Source organism: Erpetoichthys calabaricus, chromosome 3, assembly GCF_900747795.2.
Source record: "Erpetoichthys calabaricus chromosome 3, fErpCal1.3, whole genome shotgun sequence".
NCBI lineage: Eukaryota > Metazoa > Chordata > Cladistia > Polypteriformes > Polypteridae > Erpetoichthys > Erpetoichthys calabaricus.
In genome coordinates, this window is record NC_041396.2 from 182,371,227 (window position 1) to 182,396,349 (window position 25,123).

At 38.3% G+C, this 25,123-nt stretch overlaps 1 protein-coding gene across 1 annotated transcript in view; it reads left to right on the plus strand.

Annotated features, from left to right (window-relative positions):
• Positions 1-25,123, plus strand: part of LOC114648503 (histone deacetylase 2) — a 93,902-nt gene that overhangs the window by 9,018 nt on the left and 59,761 nt on the right. Inside the window, exons 2-3 of the mRNA XM_028797577.2 lie at positions 11,097-11,209; positions 11,287-11,404. Coding sequence (XP_028653410.1) covers positions 11,097-11,209; positions 11,287-11,404 — 231 coding nt within the window. The remainder of the gene's footprint in view (positions 1-11,096; positions 11,210-11,286; positions 11,405-25,123) is intronic.

Here is a 25,123-nt window from a genome sequence, read left to right on the forward strand (position 1 = left end):
TAGGACGACATTGGAGCCATTGTCATTAACAACTGCCACAATTTTGCTTGGAGGGATCTCAAACTTTTCCATAGCCTGCTCAATGCATACGGCAATGTTTGTCCCAGTGTGTCATTCTTCTAATGGCATGGTTGTGAGGCTGAAGCTAATGATTTTCCAGTCATCACTTATAAAGTAGCAAGTGATACCAAGATAAGCCTCTGTGGCAACACTGGTCCAGGCATCAGCTGTCAGGGCAATCTTGTTCTTGGCTGATTTAAGAACAGTTTTCATATTTGTAATAGCAGATTCATACTTTCCCTCAATGAGCTTTGTAAAATAAGTTCTGGAGGGTAAGGTGTAGCCTGGATGAAATGTGTTGATCATCTGCTTGAAGCCCTGATCTTCAACCATAGATATAGGTTGCATGTCATTGACAATCATGTTCAAAATGATTTCTGTAAACACTTCAGCCATTTGAGCAGTGCAAGAGCCTCTCTTCAGGATAAACTCATCTACATGCCTTTGCTTAGTACCACTGAAACATAAAGAGAAACAGAGAAAGATGTTTTAATCATCACACTCTGAAGGAAAAGTTTTGTAGTTTATCACATCATGTACTATATTATGCCAAAATAAAAAAATAATGGACTAAAATATGTAACAAGCTAATTACTGATATGCTGCAAAACACAAGTTACTTAACGTTAGTTAGAGATGGTTTACTATTCATATGAACTCAAATATTATACGAAAAAGAAGAAAGAGAAAAAAAACTAGGATGGCTCAGCTACTCCTATTCACTCGTTTACTATAGCTCCAAACATGTTAGCAAACATAACTGAAATTATATTCACTTAACCCTTAAACCGCCAGAACCGGCTAGAGTCGGTTCCCAATGCAATTTGCCAGCACGCCGGAGCCGAGTATATTCGGAGAAGTACATTCGTTGAACGCAGCAACTGGCTAGAGTCGGTTTCCAGTGCAATTTGGAAGCAAGGCAAAGCCGAGTATATGCGGCGACGTACATTCATTGAACTTCGCATTCGCAACCGTCTAAAGTTGTTTCTCAGTGCAATTTCCCAGCACACCGGAGCCGAGTATATTCGGTGATGTATATTCATTGACTGCTGCAACCAGCTATAGTCGTGTCTCGGTGCAATTTGCCAGCATGCAGGGGGTGAGTATATTTGGCGACGTACATTCATTGAACCGCGCAACCGGCTATATTTGCTTCACAGAGCAATTTGTCAGCATGCTGGAGGTGATCATTTAGTGCTGTATATTCGTTGAGCAGCCAGCTCATGACCACTGCCGACCCTGGCAGAACTGCAGCACCACTGTCTCTGGGATTCAACCACTGCACTAGACGAGTCTAAAATCATCAGCGCTTACCTCTGTGTGTTTGCGTGGAGCCAGTTCAAGCACGGGTGGCTCGGTAATTTACTGAATTTCATCAATGGCGTCAGTTGCACCTTGAACATATAATAGATTGTTGCAGTAGTTGTCTTTTTTTTTTTTTTTTTTTTTTTTTAATAGTTTTTACAGTTCATTTGCACTGTGTAAAATGATCAGTCTTGCAGTAATTGTGATGCTCTTTGCTTGAAAAAAAATGTGTTCCATTAAAATTTCACATTTTCTTTGTGAATTGTGACGTTTACTTAAAAAGTGCAGCTAAAAAGTATTTGGAGTCCTGGTATGCATTAACCCCCAAGTATGTGGCGGTTTAAGGGTTAGTTATCATTGTCGAAACCTTGATATACACATTATAGTACAAACGTAAACATTAACACGTGACACTAACTTTACTCGCTAAAATTTACCTCTCATCACAGCTCCAGGATGCTTGCATTTCAGATGCTCATGCATCGCAGTGGTGCTGCCATGAAAAGAAAGCTCCGCTTTGCATAATGTGCATTCAACTTTTTTTTCTTCTTTTTTCTCCTTCCCCCTCCTCTGTCTGACCTGCCATTGCAACCACGTTTATTTTCCTCAACATTCTTCTTCTCCTCAGACATTCTTCTTCGTTGGTAGGACTGTGTACAGTCTTAACAAATGATACTGCCCCCAGACGTTCATGTAGTGCATTGCAGTTACAAAAACCAGTATGGTTCTTTGTGACTGGAGCCTCTATTGAAGGTTCGGTTTATGACACTTCAACAATAAAAAATCCACGTCAACGATTTTTTGTAGTCGACGTAGTTGATTATGTCGACTAATCGTTGCAGGCCTAGTAAAGTGTGCCTTAAAAGCAAGTATGTAATGTAGTCCACTAAACCATTTAATTGCATTCAGTTATTCCTTTTATTTTTGTATACAACTCAATGTTATAAATATATTTAATAATTAAAAACATGTTCCATCTTTCAAATAGGCTAACCAAGTCTTTGATTGCACCTGCATATTACACAATGTGTGCATTTTTTAAATTGTTCCATTCTGGCAAGGTATGACAAACATGAGACATTGAAAAAATAAGATGTTTTCCTTCTTTGGTCAATTCCAAATAGGTAATAAAGTCTCAATTCTGACCAGTCAAATGCTTTCAAGTTTTACAGGAGAACACACTAAATTTGTTGGTCCTCTCCAAATATATAAAATAAAATCTTAATTCTAAAATCTTAAAGCTTCCAAGTTTTACAGGAGAGCACAAAGTAAATTCTTTGGTTAATTCCAAATAAATAAGGTAGGTATTATTACAAAGTAAAATTGCAAAAAAATGTCTATACTGTATCCTTTCCTTTGTATAGATTCTTGCAAATACAAAAAACATTCTTTATATATCTGTAGTACAAATTCAAGCAGTTCTCAAATGTAGGAAAACAAACAAAATTGACACATTCACTCATTTGTGGTCAGCTTATACTCCAAGTCAAGTTCAAGTTGGGGAGCATGCACTGGTACAGTGTGTTGCTGCACCTACTACATGACGAAACAACTCTGGATCCCGGCTGGCAACCCCCCAGACAGATACGCGGTCCAGTCCCACCCTCCAGAAATGACCCTTGGCCTGGTCCAGCCACTCGGGTCCCCAACAATGAGGATCTTACGAGCTGGATCGTCCTCGGGGAAACGCGCCACATGGCTGTAGTGCCATGACTGACGCTCCCTCACAATGCAGGTAATGTGCCTCATTCGGGACTCCATGAGCAACTGCTCATTCGACATAAAGTCAAACCAATGGTACCCAAGGATTTTCCGGAGGGACACAGTACCAAAGCAGTCCAGTCTTTGTCTCAGGTCACTGGATAGCGTCCATGTCTCTCAACTGTATAGCAAGACAGGAAGCACCAGGACTCTAAAGACTTTTGTCCTTTTGCATAGATATCGGGAGCGCCACACACCCCTTTCCAGCGACCTCATGACCCCATATGCTCTCCCAGTCCGTCTACTGAGTTCATAGGAAGAGTCACCAGAGACATGAATGTCACTGCCAAGGTAAGTAAACCTCTCGACAAGGTCGACACACTCTCCGCAGACACACACTGCTGATAGCTGTGCCCAAGAGGTCATTAAAGGCCTGGATCTTGGTTATTATCCAGGACACTCGCAAGTCCAGACATTCAGACTCCTCACTTAGTCTCTCGATCTTCGGAGTCAATAGAGGCTCTGATTATACTCCAAAAGCAAAAAAAAAAAATGGCACAAGAAATCCCCATTAGTGCAGCAGTTGCTTAGGTCTTGACTGCATTGGGTCTTGCATTAGGAATGCCATAAAGCAGCGGTTCACAACCTGTGGTTGGGGGTACGTGAAAATAATATTGGGAATGGCGGAAAACACCAAAAAAAGGACAAATTACAAAATCGAGTCCATGATCAAGAAATTGGATTTTTTTGGAATCAAGTTTCAATAAAGACCAGTGTGAAGTTTTTGAGACACTTCAGTTTCTTATCTGAGAACCAGGGACGTGTGGTCAGGGGATTATGTCATTATGAAAAGTAAAAAAACTAATAATGATAACATACATTTTCCCACTGGTCTGTGCTATAAATTTGTTTTCTGTATGATTTCAATAATTTTGACCATTTTTATAGTCAGAAATGCAATGTGTGGCAGCGACGAGCCTCACTTCACCTCGGACTGTGCTCTCCCCCCACACTGGGTTGATACATGCAATTGGCACGTGCCTGTTGCTGTCTCTCTGTATGCCGCCAATATAATGTTTGCAGACACGTTTATTACACAACCTGACTTTCCACAGTCTGGCTAATATCTTTATTGAATGTGTATGACCTATTTAGTCTTGCTGATTGGACATAAAACTGCAGTGAAAAGGCACAAAGTGAGGCAGGCAGTACCGTGCCGCACCAAAGGTGGCGGATGTGAGCCCAATAGGTGCTTGTTGCTGCTGCTCTACGCAGAGGCTGTGGGTGCTAATAAGGTTAATTCAGCTGTCAGTTCCAATTTTTTATTTCTTTATATATATATATATATATATATATATATATATATATATATATATATATATATATATATATATATATATATATATATATAATCTATAATAATAGAAGGCAAAGCCCTCACTGACTGACTGACTCACTGACTCACTCATCACTAATTCTCCAACTTCCCGTGTAGGTGGAAGGCTGAAATTTGGCAGGCTCATTCCTTACAGCTTACTTACAAAAGTTAGGCAGGTTTCATTTCGAAATTCAAAGCGTAATGGTCATAACTGGAACATATTTTTTGTCCATACACTGTAATGGAGGAGGCGGAGTCACGTATCGCGTCGTCACGCCTCCTACGTAATCACGTGAACTAAAAACAAGGAAGACATTTACAGCACGAGTCACACGCGGGAACGAAGGTAAATTACGTTAATTTTTGACTGTCTTTTAATACTGTGTGAGCATACATATTAACACATGTGCAATTAAACGTGTGCATTTACGGGGTGATTTCTCAGGCTTAAAAGCTCACCTTTTATCAAACGCGGGAAGAAAGGTAACTGACGTTGTTCACTGTCTTTTAATACTGTGTAACCATACATATTAACACATGTCCAATTAAACGTGTGCATTTACGGGGTGATTTCTCAGGCTTAAAAGCTCGCCTTTTACTAAAAAGGTAAATGCAAAACTATTTTCAATCAGTTTATTGAAACGCTCCCGTTAAGGATTGCAATAACATATTCGCGAGATAAAAGAACGAAGTAGGGGGAAATGGAGGAACAGCCGCAAACAGCGAAGAGCAAAAAATTAAACAATTGAGAACGGAGCGAGTTAAGCATACAAGCATGTTCATAAGGGAAACAAAGCACGGTGTAAAACGTAACTTTAAATTAAGTTAATAGAAACGCTCCCGCTGCGGATTGCAATAACATATTCGCGAGATAAAAGTTTAATGAGAAGACACGAGGTATAAACGAAGCACACGCCGTGGCGCAACGTTAGGGGCAACAGTTTCAACCATTCTATGATCTGCTTCTCGCAACTGAAAGACGGCACATGGCGGATGTTAGCCGACTTGCTGACCGCAACGTTAGGGGCTTCAACTATGCCGCTGACGCAACATGTCAGTGCCAACACTTTGCAGACTGTACTTAAAAGACACGCCCTCCTCACTGGACAGTTAAAAACACCAATCAAACTAACGATGACATCAAGTATTACCCAATCAAAAGTAGGAAAGGAGGCATCTTCATAAAATGCGTGTGGGATGATTTGCATGAGACGCTGCTTTAAAAAAAAAAATGATAAAAAAAATACGGGATAAATCCCGTCCAGTATTGATTCAAAACGGGACGCGCAATTTCATTCTCAAACGCGGCACGATTCCGTATTTTAAAGGACGGGTGGCAACCCTACAGTGCCAGGTAACCACCCATACAATCAGATTGTGATTCAGACTAGGAATGCAATGAATGTAATTACCCCGATGTACATACAAGGCGAAAGTCTTGCAACATTCAAAGATGATGGTTTGGGATAATTAGTACTTATTAAGTACAACATTGAACATAAAAGAGCTAATGAAGCCTTGAACCGAAAAAAGCAAGATCTCAGAGATCGTAAAAAAAAAAAAAGGAGGTAATGTCGTTTTACTCGCTGTACGTTTTACTCAAACATTACCAGTTATTCCACGAGGGAGACCAGCAGATGAACTCAACGCGTGTTTAAAATCCATGCTTCTCCCACGGTCGGTTATATGTCGCGTGTTCTCGGGTAGGTACACCAAAAAATTTATACATTTAAGCATGTAATGGGCAAAGAAAAAATGAGGTATACCCGAAGGCACTGCAGTAGTACTCAATGTAACTTTACTTCTTAAATGTTAATGTTTTACTGTTTAATAATTTATACGCTTCTTATGTTGTTCAAATTCTTTTATGAAAATACCAGTGACAGCGCAATGCACGATAACATGCAGTGAATACACCATACGCATCTGCCCACGGCCGCCCTGGTGTGCGCAGATAGGAGTTGATTCTAAAATAAAATAAACATAAAAAGAGTAATACATTCATCACCCATAAAGCGGATAGCAGACGTGACGTATTATATGTGTACCACATTTCAAGTCAATACGTGAAACGGTTTGCAAGCTACATGTGATTTAAAATCCTGGACAGACCAACGAAAAGCCACGGTAGCAAATTATTGAAGAAGATTTTACTGTTTAATAATTTATATTTATATGAAATGTGCTTCTTATATATTACTTCATATTCTCATATGATAATGATGTTAATGTTGTTTATATTGATTTCTATGTTATTGTAAGTGCATCTATGTGTGTATGTGTATGTATGTATGTGTGTATATATATATATATATATATATATATATATATATATATATATATATATATATATATATATATATATATAAAAAAAATATATATATAAAAAATTATGTGTATATGTATATATAATATATCTGTATATGTGTGTATATGTGTGTGTATATGTATATATATATGACAGCAACACTCATAACAATGACAACACAATTACATTGACAATCATGTTACGTTATTTTTAAAATGTTTCCTTTATTTTTTCATTACCTCTTTAACACACTACTTCTCCGCTGCGAAGCGCGGGTATTTTGCTAGTATATATATATATATATATATATACACAGTAATCCCTCCTCCATCGCGGGGGTTGCGTTCCAGAGCCACCCGCAAAATAAGAAAATCCGCGAAGTAGAAACCATATGTTTATATGGTTATTTTTATATTGTCATGCTTGGGTCACAGATTTGCGCAGAAACACAGGAGGTTGTAGAGAGACAGGAACGTTATTCAAACACTGCAAACAAACATTTGTCTCTTTTTCAAAAGTTTAAACTGTGCTCCATGACAAGAAAGAGATGACAGTTCCGTCTCACAATTAAAAGAATGCAAACATATCTTTCTCTTCAAAGGAGCAAACAATTCATTAGGGCTGTTTGGCTTGTAAGTATGTGAAGCACCGCAGCACAAAGATGTTGAAGGTGGCAGTTCACACCCCCTCCGTGAGGGGGAGAGGGAGAGAGAGAGAGAGAAATCAATATGTGCTCTTTGAGCTTTTAAGTATGCGAAGCACCGTGCAGCATACTTAAAAGCTGCACACAGAAGGTAGCAACGTGAAGATAATCTTTCAGCATTTTTAGACGAGCGTCCGTATCGTCTAGGTGTGCGAACAGCCCCCCTGCTCACACCCCCTACGTCAGGATCACAGATAGTCAGCGCAAGAGAGAGAGAGAAAGAAAAGTAAGTTGGGTAGCTTCTCAGCCATCTGCCAATAGCGTCCCATGTATGAAATCAACTGGGCAAACCAACTGAGGAAGCATGTACCAGAAATTAAAAGACCCATTGTCCGCAGAAACCCGCGAAGCAGCGAAAAATCCGCGATATATATTTAAATATGCTTACATATAAAATCCGCGATGGAGTGAAGCCGCGAAAGGCGAAGCGCGATATAGCGAGGGATTACTGTATATATATAAAAAACCATTTATACTAAGCTCCTGCATAACCAGATGTGGAAAAGCCTTATTTTTCTATATTAAACTGTTTACTTTTGCATTTTTATAATTAAACTATAGACCACGGGGGTTACCTGTTAATTTTTTTTATTAACAGAAAGAAATTCTGTAGGCTTATTGTTCAGTGACCATAAATATACTATAATAAAGTTCTCTTAAAACCAATAAAATGTGCAAAGAAAATATTTATCCATAATACATACAGCATTGAAGAAAATTAAATGTTTCTCATAATTACAAGCTGTCTTGTTGTTTTTCTGTAATGTGCTTATCTGAAACAATGCTTAATTTCTAAAAAGTTCATCAAGTGTCTAACAAAAAAATATATACTGTATATTCTCATGAAAAACATCCATGGGGAAAAAAACAAAATATTCACATGGCTAGTGTTGCATAATCCAGATGTCCATTATACTTCCTAAGATACAGCCAGTTTTGTGAGGGGAGAGGTGTGTCAACTTTGACACTGCTTTATTTTTTCATCAATTTAACAAGACGATATCTCTAGAGGGCGGCACGATGGCGCAGTGGGTAGCGCTGCTGCCTCGCAGTTGGGAGACCTGGGGACCTGGGTTCGCTTCCCGGGTCCTCTCTGTGTGGAGTTTGCATGTTCTCCCCATGTCTGCGTGGGTTTCCTCTGGGCGCTCCGGTTTCCTCCCACAGTCCAAAGACGTGCAGGTTAGGTGGACTGGCGATTCTAAATTGGCCCTAGTGTGTGTTTGTGTGTCCTGCGGTGGGTTGGCACCCTGCCCGGGATTGGTTCCTGCCTTGTGCCCTGTGTTGGCTGGGATTGGCTCCAGCAGACCCCCATGACCCTGTGTTCGGATTCAGCGGGTTGGAAAATGGATGGATGGATGGATATCTCTAGAACTAAATCACCTAGCAGGCTCAAATTTTGCATACTGGTACGTAACAATATCCAAAATGCAAATAAATATATATATATTTTGCGTTCTTGGCTTTGCAATGTTTAGGCTTTTAGAAAACATATGTCTAATTGATACAGCCTGCTGAAAATTTTTTCCATGTTTAGATACCTACACAGGGCTCTTCAAAAGGTTATAAACGAACAAGAAACTGCATCAGGGTTTGACCAGAAAACCTCTCAAATGTGAAAAAATAATTTTGAGTCTAATTTTCAGACCAGCTTAATGCACTGTGGGAATGTCCATACATTTTTAAAATTATTTTTCCTGTGTTCTGCATGTTGAAAGGGTGAGTCAAAATTATGTTAACATTTGAATGGAAGAAGTAATTTATTCACAAAACATACTTCATATGTGCAAGATGTTTTACAGGAATGTCTCAACCTGTTCACCATCATGTTCGACACATATACCATATGTGGAACATAAATTGGCCACAAAAATTGTATAAAAGTATATACATAGCAGTACCATTAGTGTTAAGGTAATTTTGACTCGCCCTGTATATACACAATCCAACGTCTGTCTGTCAGTATGCCTGTCTGCTTTTCACGAAAGAACTACTTAATGGATTTAGATCAGGTTTTTTTCTATAATTTGCTTGAACATTCCTGTTGATTTTGTGATTTCCTCATCATGCAGGAATGATACATTTGCGCTAATCTGAGACAGAGACCGAGGGTAGGGGTAAGCGTGACATCAGGAGTGGGGAGCTGGGAGGGGCCCTCCTCACTCACGCACCAGCCTCCATTCGAGTTGGTCTACCTCTGGCCACGTTTTGGAGCGTACCTTGCCTCCGCTTAGCTAGTGATACCTGTTTGTTTATTGAAAGTTAATGTTTGTCTTGTTTCACTACTACATGGGTGTAGCCATGGGCAGCTAGTAAATCTATCTAATCTATCTCTCATATAAAATTTGTATTGTTGGACCAATGGTCTTTAAATTTTTTTTTTTTTTTTTTTAAAGCTAACATGAAACAACCATATAACACTGAATTTCAGTAAATAAATGCACCCTGTGTTTGTTAAAAATAAAGCCTTAAGCAATTTACTCTCATGTAAGACTTCATTTTTTTCCCTTAAGAAGACAAACACACACGTAAAGTTCACACGTACTGTAATACCAGCTGGTACATTTAAAGTCTTGTTGCTTGTAAGAGAAGTGTAGCTGGCTATTGTTTGAAATGATTGCATTTGGTGCAAACAGTCATTGTTAGAAAGAAAACATGTTTACAGTAACTAGGCTATTACTGTGGATTTGATCAGTATCTAAAATTTTCATGGAAACCTCTCAAAGCTTTTTTGCGTAAGAAGTCTCAGACCTCAGAGTTTCGATTTATAGGCTGCAAGGTCATTAATTTGTAGTCGGAAGAAAATCCAGTTTCACAATGTTTACAAAAGACTGCACCACTGTTCTTATTAGCATTTTATTCACTTTTGTAACATATTGAATCTCGAAGGCTTTTAAACAAGTGCACTCCCTCAAAATGAATTTAGCTATCTTTATACAGATAAATATAACCAAAACATGTGTACATATTTGAATGTATTCCTCACTCTCACACCTATGGTAAGTAAAAGCCAGTAGTGAATATATATATACTGTATACTTTTCAAATATTGTGTCCAATTTGGGAGTATCTGCATCATGACAACCCTATTAGCTAGGCTATTCATGTAATTAAATAGATTGAATTCAATAAAATATTGAAATGTTTAAATTGTTTATATCTGTTTTTGTAAATATCTTAAAGATGGTGTGTAATAATTTGTTTACAGAAATGAGCACTTGCTTCCAATCCTGTACCATGACAGTGTAAGACATAGCCCATGGACCATCAAAATCAACTGGGAATTTGATGAATATGAGCCATTCAACAGAGTTAGCAAAAGGATTAAGGGCAAAGCAATTATTGCTATATATAGATGTAACATTATGCATTATTCACAGATTAACAATTTAAGTGTAAAATGTTTTTTATAATTGGAGTTTGCATTTGGTCATTCCAGATGTGACTTTTTTCCCCAAAATGTTGCATCGCAAAATTATATGTATTATAAGTACTGTTTTTTTTTTTTTTTTTTTTTTTTTTTTTTTTTTTTTAGATTTTCTTAATGCATGTAAAGTTAATGTTCAAGTTTTTTGAGGCTATTGCTAAATAGTAAGTACAAGTTCACTATAATTGTCGTGATTTTTTTCTTTTTTTTAATTTAGGTGACATTGGTAACTACTATTATGGACAAGGTCATCCAATGAAACCTCACAGAATCCGTATGACTCACAATCTCCTTCTGAATTATGGTCTTTATAGGAAAATGGAAATCTATGTAAGTGTATATTTTGTCTTAGAATGAGCTACTGTTTATACAATTTTTGCTTTGGTAAATCCATTTTCTTTTTATAGAGACCACATAAAGCTACAGCTGAAGAAATGACAAAGTACCATAGTGATGATTACATTAAATTCTTAAGGTCAATAAGACCCGAAAACATGTCTGAATACAGCAAGCAAATGCAACGATGTAAGTATATATTATTTGTGATCAAATGTGCTTTTTTTTAAATGTAAATGTTTGAATATCAAAGCATGATGGGGAATAAGAAAATAAAAGTAAAAAGGTAATAGATCACACATGGAAAATACAGGAAGACCCTCTTGCTTTCCCCCTGAAGGGGAGTTTACATATTTTGGAGGCTTGCTCTTCAGTGAAAGTAGGGTACAATAAGTTTTTGTGCAGACTGGCAAAGTAACTGTAGTTCTGCCTCATTTAGGGCTGTCAGACAAAAATAAGGTTTGAATATTCAAATTAAATCTGAATATATTTGAATATTTTCTTAATGGTTAATGATTGTTAATGATTCTGGACACCACATGTACATTTTTATGTGCTTTTTTAATATTTTATTATTATGGTAATGTCCACAGTGAGGACCACAGTAAGACCAAACACCAACAGCAAAAAAAACATTAACATTAAATAGATCAATGGATTAAGAGTGAATGAGACAGAATCAGTGAGACAGGAAAAAGAAAATAGAAAAAGTACTTTGTGAAGGGGTTTGGCTATAAGTTTTACTAATTCAGATAAGAAGCTAACCATTCAAAGTGACAAAAATTGCTGATCACGGAGACGAAGTGCAAAAACAGATCTGTAAAATACTGTAAATTTGCTCATCTGGATTAACTTTATCCCAAAAATCAGTGCAGATTTAATAAACTGTTCTTTTACAATTGAATGTCAGCATTTGCCTTTGAATATGACCTTTTTTTAAATAAATTCAAATTATAATTGAATGGCGAAATTTGATCTCACAGCCCTAGCATCATTATAGTTATAGGAGTTTTACAAAGATATAGATATATAGTACTAGGGTGTTGTACTGTTTTAGATTCATTCAGGCTAGGGTTAATGCCTATTAATTTTTTACATTTAAAATTTCTCATTTAAAGATTTACCAATATTGTTTCTTGTCCTAGAGTGTGTATATAAACACAGGGAGCTCCAGTTTCTGTATAACATCTTGCCTGAAAAAGGGGCCTGAGTTGCCTCCAAAGCTTGCATATTGTAATCTTTTTAGTTACCAATAAAAGGTGTCATTTTGCTTGGCTTTTGTCTAAAGAGACAGATAGATAGATACTTTATTAATCCCAAGGGGAAATTTACATACTCCAGCAGCATCATACTGATAAAGAACAATATTAAAATAAAGAGTGATAACAATGCAGGTATAACAGACAGACAATAACTTTGTATAATTTTAACGTTTACCCCCCCCCCCCCCCCGGGTGGAATTGAAGAGTCACATAGTGTGGGGGAGGGATGATCTCCACAGTCTGTCAGTGGAGCAGGACAGTAACAGCAGTCTGTCGCTGAAGTTGCTCTTCTGTCTTGAGATGATACTGTTCAGTGGATACAGTGGATTCTTCATTATTGACATGAGCCTGCTCAGTGCTCGGCCACGGATGTCAAACTGTCCAGCTCCGTGCCTACAATAGAGCCTGCCTTCCTTACCAGTTTGTCCAGGCGTGAGGCATCCCTCTTCTTTATGCTGCTTCCCCAGCATACCACCGCGTAGAAGAGGGCGCTCGCCACAACCGTCTGACAGAACATCTGCAGCATCTTATTGCAGATGTTGAAGAACGCCAGCCTTCTAAGGAAGTATAGTCGGCTCTGTCCTTTCTTACACAGAGCATCAGTATTGGCAGTCCAGTCCAATTTATCATCCAGCTGCACTCCCAGGTATTTATAGGTCTGCACCCTCTGCACACAGTCAACTCTGATGATCACGGGGTCCATGAGGAGCCTGGTCCTCCTAAAATCCACCACTAGCTCCTTGGTTTTGCTGGTGTTCAGTTGTAGGTGGTTTGAGTCGCACCATTTAACAAAGTCCTTGATTAGGTTCCTATACTCCTCATCCTGCATACTCCACTCCTGATGCAGCCCACGATAAGCAGAAATGGGAAAAGGATAAAATAAAGTATTCGATGGTGTCACTTGGGAAACATCCTGGTCCAAAATAAATCTATTCCAAAAATGAAAGACTAGGGAAATGGCCCAAGTGAATGAATTAAGGAATTATTTTGGGGGAAACCCCACTGACATGATCATTCTTTATGAAGATTTTTACAAAGAGAAAAAATTGCTTTTGAAGCTAAGAGTAATGGTGTTTTTTTCTATAACATTATAACTGAGATATGGCAGTTATCAACCAGGAAGTGGGGAACAAAAACTCCATTCAATATTATTCTTGAAGAAAATAAACTGGTTACCTATGGTTAGTTGTAAAAGTCATAGTCAAAGTTGGACAGAGTCACAGGTTTTGATACCCTAAATGAAATAGCTGCCCTTCTCCTGTGAATCCTGTATATATGCTTCATGAACAGTGTAATAAGTAGCACATTCATTTCTTTTATTGTTGAATTCTAAGGCACCTGATATTACTAGTGTCATTTTTCATCGATGGGGGTAGCAGGTTATATAATATTGTAGTGCCACCAACCAGCTCAGTAAGATACTGAGACCAGAAACAAAATTGTGGGGAGTCTGTAACAGTATATATTAATTGCAAACTGCTTATTTATAATCAAATTACTGACCGGGAGGTGTTATGCATTGCCTTTCAATCTACTGCTGTAATTAGGATATTGTAGTCTAAAGTAATGGGTTTTTAGCCTGGATGTAAATATTTAAGACTGAGTAAGGGATGCCCCATCATTTAGGCCAATTGTGTGAACTAATCCCAAATCAAGACCCCGTCTAGCTGTTCACAAATTCTCACTATCTCTTTTGGTTTTCAAGGTCTGTCATGTGTGCACTCCCATTAATCTGAGCCAATTTGTTGCCTGGTAGTGATCATTTGACAGTTCAGCACTTGACTTTATATGAGCATTCAGATCATAGGACTCTGGTCAAAAGACACTAATGTGCTCTTTGGTAATGGGTACTGTGATACTAGGTGCACATATGTGTATCCTTTTGTTTGAACAGGATCTTGATATGGAAAATGTCATCATTAGCATAGATATATAATAACTAACTGTGGTGTATGGCATCGGCAGGGTCTCCTCTATGCTGGAAGGACTAGAGTGTGGGTGGGGGGGACGTATCCAGAGCATTACCTCCCCTGGAGCACTAGGTGGAAGCCCCCCTGGGTTGCAGCGGTGCCTCTGATGAGCACTGGAAGCACTTCCAAGGTGCCTTATGAAAGGAGCCAGCAGCCCTTACTTTGGGAGCCAGAGTTGAGTGGAAGAGGACAAAGCTTGCCAGGAGGAGTGGAGGTAGGCAGAAAGAGGGAAAAAAATGGTGCTTGTGTTTCATTTGTGCTGTACAAATAGGAAATGGGGGAAGGCATTTCCCACAGGAAAAGGAAAAAAAAAAATCTTGTGCCCTGAATTTTTGTCCCATGTGTCTGTGTCGGGTTTGGGCGGCAGAGCGCCACCTGGTGGTCCACATAACACTCTCTATGATGTTTCAATGGAATCTTTATTGGATACCTCAAAGATTGTATACTCCTGAAATCATTAGTACTCTGAATAGAGGGTGGTGTATCACTCACCACAAACTTCATGAGTGGGCAAACTCAATTAATTTTACTGCACAGGTCCTTAGCAAATCTTCGGTCCTCACTTATAGTTTAAGAAATATTGGACTAGAGAATTGTTAGATTTCAGTGCTTGAAAAGATAACTCCTAAAAAGTTTAAATAGCTAAATGCTTTGTGCATGTACATATGCTGCAGTCAGACTTACTGTCTATGTAACACTGTGTCCACTTGAACAACGGGAACTGTCTTTGAGAGATCTGGTTCTGCTCTTTATTTTTCAACCTTCTGTACAAATGCTGGCTCTTTTTCACTAGAGTAGTTCATGTCCGGATCTTTTATGCCTAAACATGTTTTCACTTTTTCTTACTTTACCCGAATATTAACTGGATTAACCTTTCAAGTAGCTGAGGCTTTTTATTTTTGTATTTTTTTTTAAACAAAGTATGTTAAAGCACCAGCATGTGGGAAGCCTGTCAATAGATTTAGTATTTTTTAATAGTCGGGATAAAATTGGGGGTAACAAAATGTTTAAACTAGTAGGGTCTCATGACCATAATGAAAAAACAGTTGTGTTTTGAAAGAGTGCAGATGCAGAGACTATATTTGTCAAATTTAGTTTTGGTAGGGCAAATTTGACCAAATGTGGCAAAGTCTAACGAGGATTATTTAGGAAAAGCTTTTAAGTGTGGAGACAGTTGAGGAGCAGTGGAACAGGTTTTAAAAAGTTTTACATTTAATGGTGTACTTATATACAATGGACAAGTGTTTACCTAAATTTGGAATTAGTTGGAAATTTAAAAAAAAAAAAAAAACTAGCATTGGGTCAATAAAGAAACTGTAAAAGAGAAAACAGCGAGAATAGGGAGTATGAGAACATGAGGGCAATCATTAAGAAGGATATTAGGGAGGCAAAAGGCAGTTAGAGAAGAATATAGCAGATAAGGAGAAAGATGACCCAAAGAGATTCTTTCAGTCAGAAAAGAACAGTCAAGGAGGAGGTGAAGTGCATCATGAATAGTAAAGTGAAATATAGTGAAATAGCAGATAATCTAAACTTGCATTTTTTTTAAGGTCTTCACATGTGATGAAGTGCTTAACCTCCCAGTGGTAAAAGGGACTATTAAGAAGGTACTGAGTGATTTGTAAATTGTAGTGGGAAAAGTACTGCTTAGATAGGCTGAAATCAAACAAATCCTCAGGACCAGATAATACTTATACTCGAGTTCTTAAGAAGGTTAGCAAGTGCATATTGACACACATTTTTATGAAGTTACTATTCACTGGGGAATTTCAAAGGATGGGAAATATTATCTTGTTATATAAAAAGGGTGATTGGGCAGATCCAAGCACCTATAGGCCAGTAAGCTTAGTATGCCTCACAGGTAAATTATTGGAAGGAACAGTCAGCATGGATTCCGACAAGGGAGGCCATGTTTTACCAACCTGCTTGAATTTTATGAGGAAGCAACAAAATGATACCATCAATGTGAAGCATATGATATTTATCTTGACTTTCAGAAAGCGTTTGATAAGTTGCTGTATGAGAGGTTGGGCATCAGGCTAAAAGAAGTGGGTGTTCAGGGTTTTGTGTTTAAACGAGCGGAAAGTTGACTCAAACTAAGGAAACAGTGGGTTATGGTGTGAGGAACCATATCAGAATTGGCTGATGTTGAGTAGTGTCCCACGGGACGGTGCTAGGGTCTCTGCTATTTTTAGCATGTATAGATGATTTTGGTAGGAGTATAAGTAACAAGCTGGTTAAATCAACAGATGTTACCAAGATAGGTGGATTTGCAGATAATCTAGAATCCATTGAATCATTTTAAAGGGATTTGAGGCAGCATATAGGCAGATTTGTGGCAGATAATGTTTAAGTAAATGTAAAGTTTTACACATAGTAAGTAAAAATGTTATGTTTGACTACACAATGGGAGGTATGAAAATCAAAAGTACATTTTATGAGAAGAACTCATATCAGTATCAACTGCCAGACAGTGTTCAGATGCTATTAGGTTTTATAGCACACTGTGTAGATTACAAGTCAAAGGGAGTTATGTTGAAGCACTATAATGCAGTGGTGAGGCGTCATGTGGAGTACAACGTACAGTTTTGGTATCCAAACTATATAAAGAACATAGCAATGCCGGGAAAAGTTCAGAGAAGAGCGACTAGGTTGATTCCAGCCTACAGGATATGAATTATGAGGAAAGATTAAAAGAGCTGAGCCTTTTTAGTTTCAGCATATGATGATTAGGATGAGACATGAATGTTTAAAATTCATCCATCCATCCATTTTCCAACCCGCTGAATCCGAACACAGGGTCACGGGGGTCTGCTGGAGCCAATCCCAGCCAACACAGGGCACAAGGCAGGAACCAATCCTGGGCAGGGTGCCAACCCACCGCAGGACACACACAAACACACCAAGCACACACTAGGGCCAATTTAGAATCGCCAATCCACCTAACCTGCATGTCTTTGGACTGTGGAAGGAAACCGGAGCACCCAGAGGAAACCCACGCAGACACGGGGAGAACATGCAAACTCCACGCAGGGAGGACCTGAGAAGTGAACCCGGGTCTCCTAACTGCGAGACAGCAGCGCTACCACTGCACCACCGTGCCGCCCATATGTTTAAAATTATGAATGGAATTAGTACAGTAGATTAGGACTATTAAAATGAGTTCATCAATAACACAGGAAACTGTGCACAGACATTGAGGTTTTTCTTTACAGAGACTTAGCCAGATGGGACTTTCAAAACTAGTCAATGTTATTTTGGAAGATTTAATTGAATAAGACTGGCAAGTCTTGTTGAGCTGAATGACTTGTTCTTGTGTAGATTGCTGTAATATTGAAATGTTAAGGTTTCTGAGCCTTAATCCTCACTGGAGAACACTGTTGCCCAGACTAAATCTTAAGGCAGGCGTTTTCATTTTTATTGGTGGACACTAATTAATATGCACTTTTTACTTTCTCGTATATAAAGTATAGGGAAAGATTGTAATTGTCCAAAGATTTGATGTTGAGATTTTGATGAATCTCAAGGTTTTAGACCTCCCTGAGTCAGAAAATACCATTTTTGGAATTAATGTCTCTGTGTGTGTATTTAAAAGCGATAACTTGAGTATGCTTTCATTTAGATCAACCAAATTTTGCATACAAGTATTAGGTACAAAATGTAGATTTCTGTCAACTTTTGGGCTATTTCCGTTAACTGGAAGTGGTACTTTACCTTTTATTCATGCAGCTACAGAGTCCGATTTATTCGACTTTTATAATATTTGAGTATATGAGAAAGTCTAGGGGAGACCACTCCCGATTTTTTAACAATGCATTGATTTCAAAATAAATGAACAGCAGAGATGCTCACACGCTAATTAATCAAGCGCTACTTTAAACAGATGATTTGTAATGAGAGATTGGTACCACATTGAGCAGCAGATGAGCTCACTTCAACAGAGCAGACCTCTCATTCCGACACCATACAACAGAGTTAACAGAAGAATAGTATTAAGGTAAGGCCTCCAAAGTAGTAATAAAACCAGCCAATAAACGCATTACTGACTTTAGAATATTTTTCAAGTGCTGCAGACTATTTTAATAGCACAGTAGACATCAGAATAGTGCATCGCTAAGCCAGACAGAAAGTATGTATAAAGAAAAAGAATAAGTGCAGTTGCTATGCAATATGTGCCCACACTTGCCTAAGCACAGAAAGATCAAAGTAAAACATATGGAGCTTCCTCGGTACAACTGGGTTAGGATTGTCCATACCCAGATCATCTACAATTGAACTTGGCACATTTTATTCAGTCCAACTCTGTTTGGCACCTTTTCTCATACCGTTTGATAGCAGAAATATCAGGTGGATAAGTCATGTAATTAAGGACCAAAAGCAATATCCACCTTTTACATTACAGTGCATCCGGAAAGTATTCACAGCGCATCACTTTTTCCACATTTTGTTATGTTACAGCCTTACTCCAAAATGGATTAAATTCATTTTTTTTCCTCAGAATTCTACACACAACACCCCATAATGACAACATGAAAAAAGTTTACTTGAGGTTTTTGCAAATTTATTACAAATAAAAAAAACTGAGAAATCACATGAACATAAGTATTCACAGCCTTTGCTCAATACTTTGTCGATGCACCTTTGGCAGCAATTATAGCCTCAAGTCTTTTTGAATATGATGCCACAAGCTTGGCACACCTATCCTTGGCCAGTTTCGCCCATTCCTCATTGCAGCACCTCTCAAGCTCCATCAGGTTGGATGGGAAGCGTCGGTGCACAGCCATTTTAAGATCTCTCCAGAGATGTTCAATCGGATTCAAGTCTGGGCTTTGGCTGGGCCACTCAAGGACATTTACAGAGTTGTCCTGAAGCCACTCCTTTGATATCTTGGCTGTGTGCTTAGGGTCATTGTTCTGCTGAAAGATGAACCGTCGCCCCAGTCTGAGGTCAAGAGCGCTCTGGAGCAGGTTTTCATCCAGGATGTCTCTGTACATTGCTGCATTCATCTTTCCCTTTATCCTGACTAGTCTCCCAGTCCCTGCCGCTGAAAAACATCCCCACAGCATGATGCTGCCAGCACCATGCTTCACTGTAGGGATGGTATTGGCCTGGTGATGAGCGGTGCCTTGTTTCCTCCAAACGTGACGCCTGGCATTCACACCAAAGAGTTCAATCTTTGTCTCATCAGACCAGAGAATTTTCTTTCTCATGGTCTGAGAGTCCTTCAGGTGCCTTTTGGCAAACTCCAGGCGGGCTGCCATGTGCCTTTTACTAAGAAGTGGCTTCCGTCTGGCCACTTTACCATACAGGCCTGATTGGTGGATTGCTGCAGAGATGGTTGTCCTTCTGGAAGGTTCTCCTCTCTCCACAGAGGACCTCTGGAACTCTGACAGAGTGACCATTGGGTTCTTGCTCACCTCCCTGACTAAGGCCCTTCTCTCCCAATCGCTCAGTTTAGATGGCCGGCCAGCTCTAGGAAGAGACCTGGTGGTTTCAAACTTCTTCCACTTACGGATGATGGAGGCCACTGTGCTCATTGGGACCTTTAAAGCAGCAGAATTTTTCTGTAACCTTCCCCAGATTTGTGCCTTGAGACAATCCTGTCTCGGAGGTCTACAGACAATTCCTTTGACTTCATGCTTGGTTTGTGCTCTGACATGACCTGTCAACTGTGGGACCTTATATAGACAGGTGTGTGCCTTTCCAAATCATGTCCAATCAACTGAATTTACCACAGGTGGACTCCAATTAAGCTGCAGAAACATCTCAGGGATGATCAGGGGAAACAGGATGCACCTGAGCTCAATTTTGAGCTTCATGGCAAAGGCTATGAATACTTATGTACATGTGCTTTCTCATTTTTTTTTATTTTCAATAAATTTGCAAAAATCTCAAGTAAGCTTTTTTCACGTTGTCATTATGGGGTGTTTTGTGTAGAATTCTGAGGAAAAAAATGAATTTAATCCATTTTGGAATAAGGCTGTAACATAACAAAATGTGGAAAAAGTGATGCGCTGTGAATACTTTCCAGGTGCACTGTATGTTGTGTAATTTTTTTAAATTGATGTTCTATATTTTGTCATCATTAACAGTCCACATTGGTGACTTTGGCTATATGCACAACCTCCTGCTGAAGTTAATAGTGAGTTACTGTCTGTACTGATTAGCTAGTTTGATTATGAAATGTGATCATACTACCTGGAAGGGCACCTATCAATCAGAAATCACCTGTTCAGTTCTTTTATAATCAAGTACATACAGTATGTACATTTGATGTTAAAAAGCATTTTTTCCTCATTAAAAAAAAATTTAAAAATTAATGAATAGCCCTAGTGGTCTGATTCGGTGGGCATGGTCCTCCTGAGGCCTATCCACTGTGATGGGTCTGACTTGTGGGGCAGGAAAAGTTTTGAAGGGGTCTGTATGTTTTCCTAATGGAGCATGATGGCAAAATTAGTGCAAGTAAAATAAACAACCGTTCTTTTACAATCGAATGTCAGCTTTTGCCATTGCATAAGACTTTTTTTTTTTTTAAATAAATTTTGAATTGCATTCGAATAGCAACATTTAATCTGACAGCCATATTGGTCAGACATGCTGCATAACGTATATCCTAAATCGCAGCCTTTGACATTTGCTAATTGCATTGTTTCAAATTGCGATTTCAATTTGAAATCAATTAATTGTTCAGCCCTTCTGTTATGTGTAAACTGATCTGTCTTAGTTCTAAGCTAGGAGACTAATACTAACATTCTGAGAGTGTCCATAAATCATGCTATTGTTTTATAAATGCTTCACAGTTGTTGTTTCTTAATTTGCCAACAGTCAGCAAGGGTAGGAGAATTAGCGGCTAGTGAAAATAAATTTGGGCTGGGGTGCAGTTTTTTGGGGGACAAACTGAAACAGCACTTTAATAGCACAGGCGAAAAGAAAAAAAACACATGCAAACCGTAATGTTGTCTTCACACAGAGCGCATTGAGTAGTGAGAAAAGCACAATATAAATATAAAGAATTGGTAGTAGTAGTAGTAGTAGTAGTAGTAGTGTAGCCAGAAATATGTTGGTGGGTGGACATATTTGAAACTAGGTGGGTGAATAAAGATGAAGAACTTGACCATCAGCAGCTGATATGAGGGGAATCCTCCAATAAAACCCTGATCAGTAATGCACACAGCATTGGAAGATGCACACACACAAATTCAGAGATCCAGCTTTTAAAAATAAAATCTCTCCTTTGTGGCTGTTAGAAGAAGAAAACTAAAAGTATGGCATTACAATGATGCATAAAACAAACAAAAAAAAAATTAACTGGATTGATAGCACCCAAACTATAGACACCAATAATAGCCTACCATGAACAGCACTGTGAAGTGAATGTTTTTCTCTCTTTCAAGCTCTTGCTTAGTTCAGCCTTCTTAACCTGCATGATCTTAGCAAACAGTAGGCCTATTACTAAAGCACACTAAGGGAATAAAACACACATAGTATAAAAAGAAAAGAGAGTTTTTGCATGTTTTGTAATTATACAGAATAATGTTTAGTATTATAGTACACTACGAATTATGTAAACATGTACAGTTACTACATCATCAGATCAGCTTTAAATATAATAATGTCAGAATTGTGACATACTGGAAATAATTCTCTAACCATTTCAGAAATTCTTTATTGTCAAAATTGTGACAAGCAAACCAATATTTTGGATATGTCTAACACTGCACAAGGCCACTGTTGTCATCATTTTCCTCCTTTAACATTCAGCCATTTAAGGCACACAAGTTTGTTCACATTTGCATATGCCAGAGTAGATAGATCTTTTTTTGTGCATAATATGATAAAGTAAAAAGGCAGCTGCACAATGTAGCATGGAATAAAAGCATCAGACTGATTTTAAAATGCATACAAGAATAACGGTCTGTATACTTTTTGGTATTTGAAATTTCATTGTAGAAGCAAAAACGAAAAAATGAAAGGAATTTTCAAATTTTGATTTTTGATTAAAGAATAAAATGAGGGAAACACATCGATAGATGGCCTTGAAGTTTGTCACCTCTATCTCCAAATGTGTGTCAGAGAGTCAATAGCCTGAGATATGCTCAGCACAAAACTTTCTAACATTTCTCGCAGAAAACCTTCTCGCTTTCTCCGTGATCATATGGCAGACCTCAGATATAATTTTCAATGACAGGCCTTGTTTTGCCATCTCTAAAATCACGTCTGAGTACTGTTCCAACGTCATGATGATGGTCCAGTCAACACAACAGTGACCAGAGTTTGCTGCAAGTGGCGCATTACCTGACCAGGTTGTTGACCTACAAAAACTTCCGGTTCGACAAAATAAAGGGTGTTTTCTTGTAATCGTTTCTTGCATTTTTCTTTTCTGATGTGCGAAAGAACAAAAGGAAAAAAGTAATTTTTGCATTTTTCGTTTTTCCCTTTTAAGTTGAAAATCAGATGTCTTTTTCTTTTTTAAATGATATTTTTTTTAAACGAAATTTCAAATACCAATAAGTACACGGACCAGTAACAAACTACCTGAATCACAGTATCCTAAGTGTGTTGTCAGGTTGTATACAAATAATTTTGCTTGTTTGTATTTATTAATATTTAGTTTCTATTTTATGAAATAACATTACTTAGTACAGCATGGAATTGCTTCTGTGATTACTCATCATGGATATTTTATGCTTATAGTTGCAAGAGTTATAGAATGTCTATTAAAAAAAGGCCCTTTGTTATTGAGGCAGCTGTTTAGGTTTAGGCACCTCAGTAGTCTCAACCTTTTTAATGCATGATTTGGAGAAGTGAGCACTTACATAAAATAACCCTGAGTAGCATTAAAAACTCAAGAATTTAAAAATCTCAGAAATTGATCTCCTTGCAAATTACACAGACAAAGACCTACCCTTTCTGTATCTACAGTTAGCTTACGGTTTGTCAAAACAATGGCTAGAAAAAGTCTGTGTGTAAGCTCGTCCTCAGTCACTTGCCTGCTGCTGAATTCTTAAGTCATGTCAGTCCAGTCTAAGGTTCTTTCTTTTTTTTTTTTCTTCAAGTGAACAATTTATGAAGGGGTGTTTCATTAAAGAAATAACTGAATTTTCTTAGATTTCTGAAGTTCTGTTTGAAGTTGCCATCTTCTTAAAGTCTCGTTCACTTATCTGCAGTTGTGTAACATTAAAAGGTAGGTGTGAACTGTGAACCATTGACGTTAACATGACCTAGTACATTGATGATTGTCTAATCACATTTCTTTAAAAAAAAAAACCTAAAACAATATTAATTCGCTGCCAATAATAAATGGAATGTCCAGGGTGCATAGACCTGTGTTCCTGGAAAAATCTGAAAACAACCAATTAAAGGGCTGCCCCAGGTCACCTGCTTGCCAGAAGATCATGGACTTACATAGACTCATTTGGCTGGCATTCTTCACTCTGGAAATATAGGTATTCACACAGATTTCTTTTTTTTTTCCTCATAGAAATTAAACAAATACAAGTCGGAAACAATTTTTAATGGATGTTGATGTGCACTGACACGAGGCACATTGGGCAAATGAACACATTTATTTCATAGTTATTTCACATTACCTAATTAAGTAGAATTTTTTAAATATTTAAGGGGGTAGCACCCCAGTGCCCCCCATTACAAACTGCACACTGGGCAGCAGCCAATCTACCATTATGTCAAGTTAGAAATTTCTTTCCAATTTATGTTTGATGCTGCTTGGGACAGGCTTCAGTCTCCTATAACTCTGTATTGGAATTTGTAGCTTAGGACATTGAGTAAAATCTTCCAGAATACAATAGGTCTTTTTTAAGGTATCTGACTAAACTAATAATTCAATTAAAATCTGTTTTCCAGACTCTTGTTCTCCTACATGTATACTTGTATAAATTGTAGTATTTGTTTATAGTTTTCTTCTAGCATTTCTTTGTATTTCTCCTGTTTATTTATTCTTATTCAGAACTTTGTTATTCATGTATTTATCTTTATTTAGTGCTTGTGTCCTGTGGTATTTACAGTATGTGATCAGTTTCTATGCTTTTTTTTCCCTGTTGTTCCCTTTGAAGTATCTGTCAAGCTTTTTTGTCTTGGGAAAGGCACTGTATAAATATGTTATTAAATCTAAGAAAGACCCTTCACAGTAGAGGACAAAAGGATTTTAGACTCATGGGATTGAAAACATTTCTTGTCCATCTGCACATCTGTATGACTAGTAAAGTCACATTTAAAAGGGACCTGGGTTCGCTTCCCGGATCCTCCCTCCGTGGAGTTTGCATGTTCTCCCTGTGTCTGTGTGGGTTTCCTCCGGGTGCTCCGGTTTCCTCCCACAGTTCAAAGACATGCAGGTTAGGTGCATTGGTGATCCTAAATTGTCCCTAGTGTGTGTGTATGTGTGTGTGTGCGCGTGCCCTGTGGTGGGCTGGCGCTCTGCCAGGGGTTTGTTCTGCCTTGCGCCCTGTGCTTGCTGGGATTGGCTCCAGCAGACCCCCGTGACCCTGTGTTAGGATATAGTGGGTTGGAAAATGACTGTCTGACTGACATTTAAATGATTATTTCAGACCGAATGTTTGTGTAAGTCTGATAACATTGAGGAATGTGGTTGTAGCTCTGCAGTGTAATTGTTTGATTCTGTTTCAGTGTGTTACTACATTCTTTAAGGTTCTGAGGCA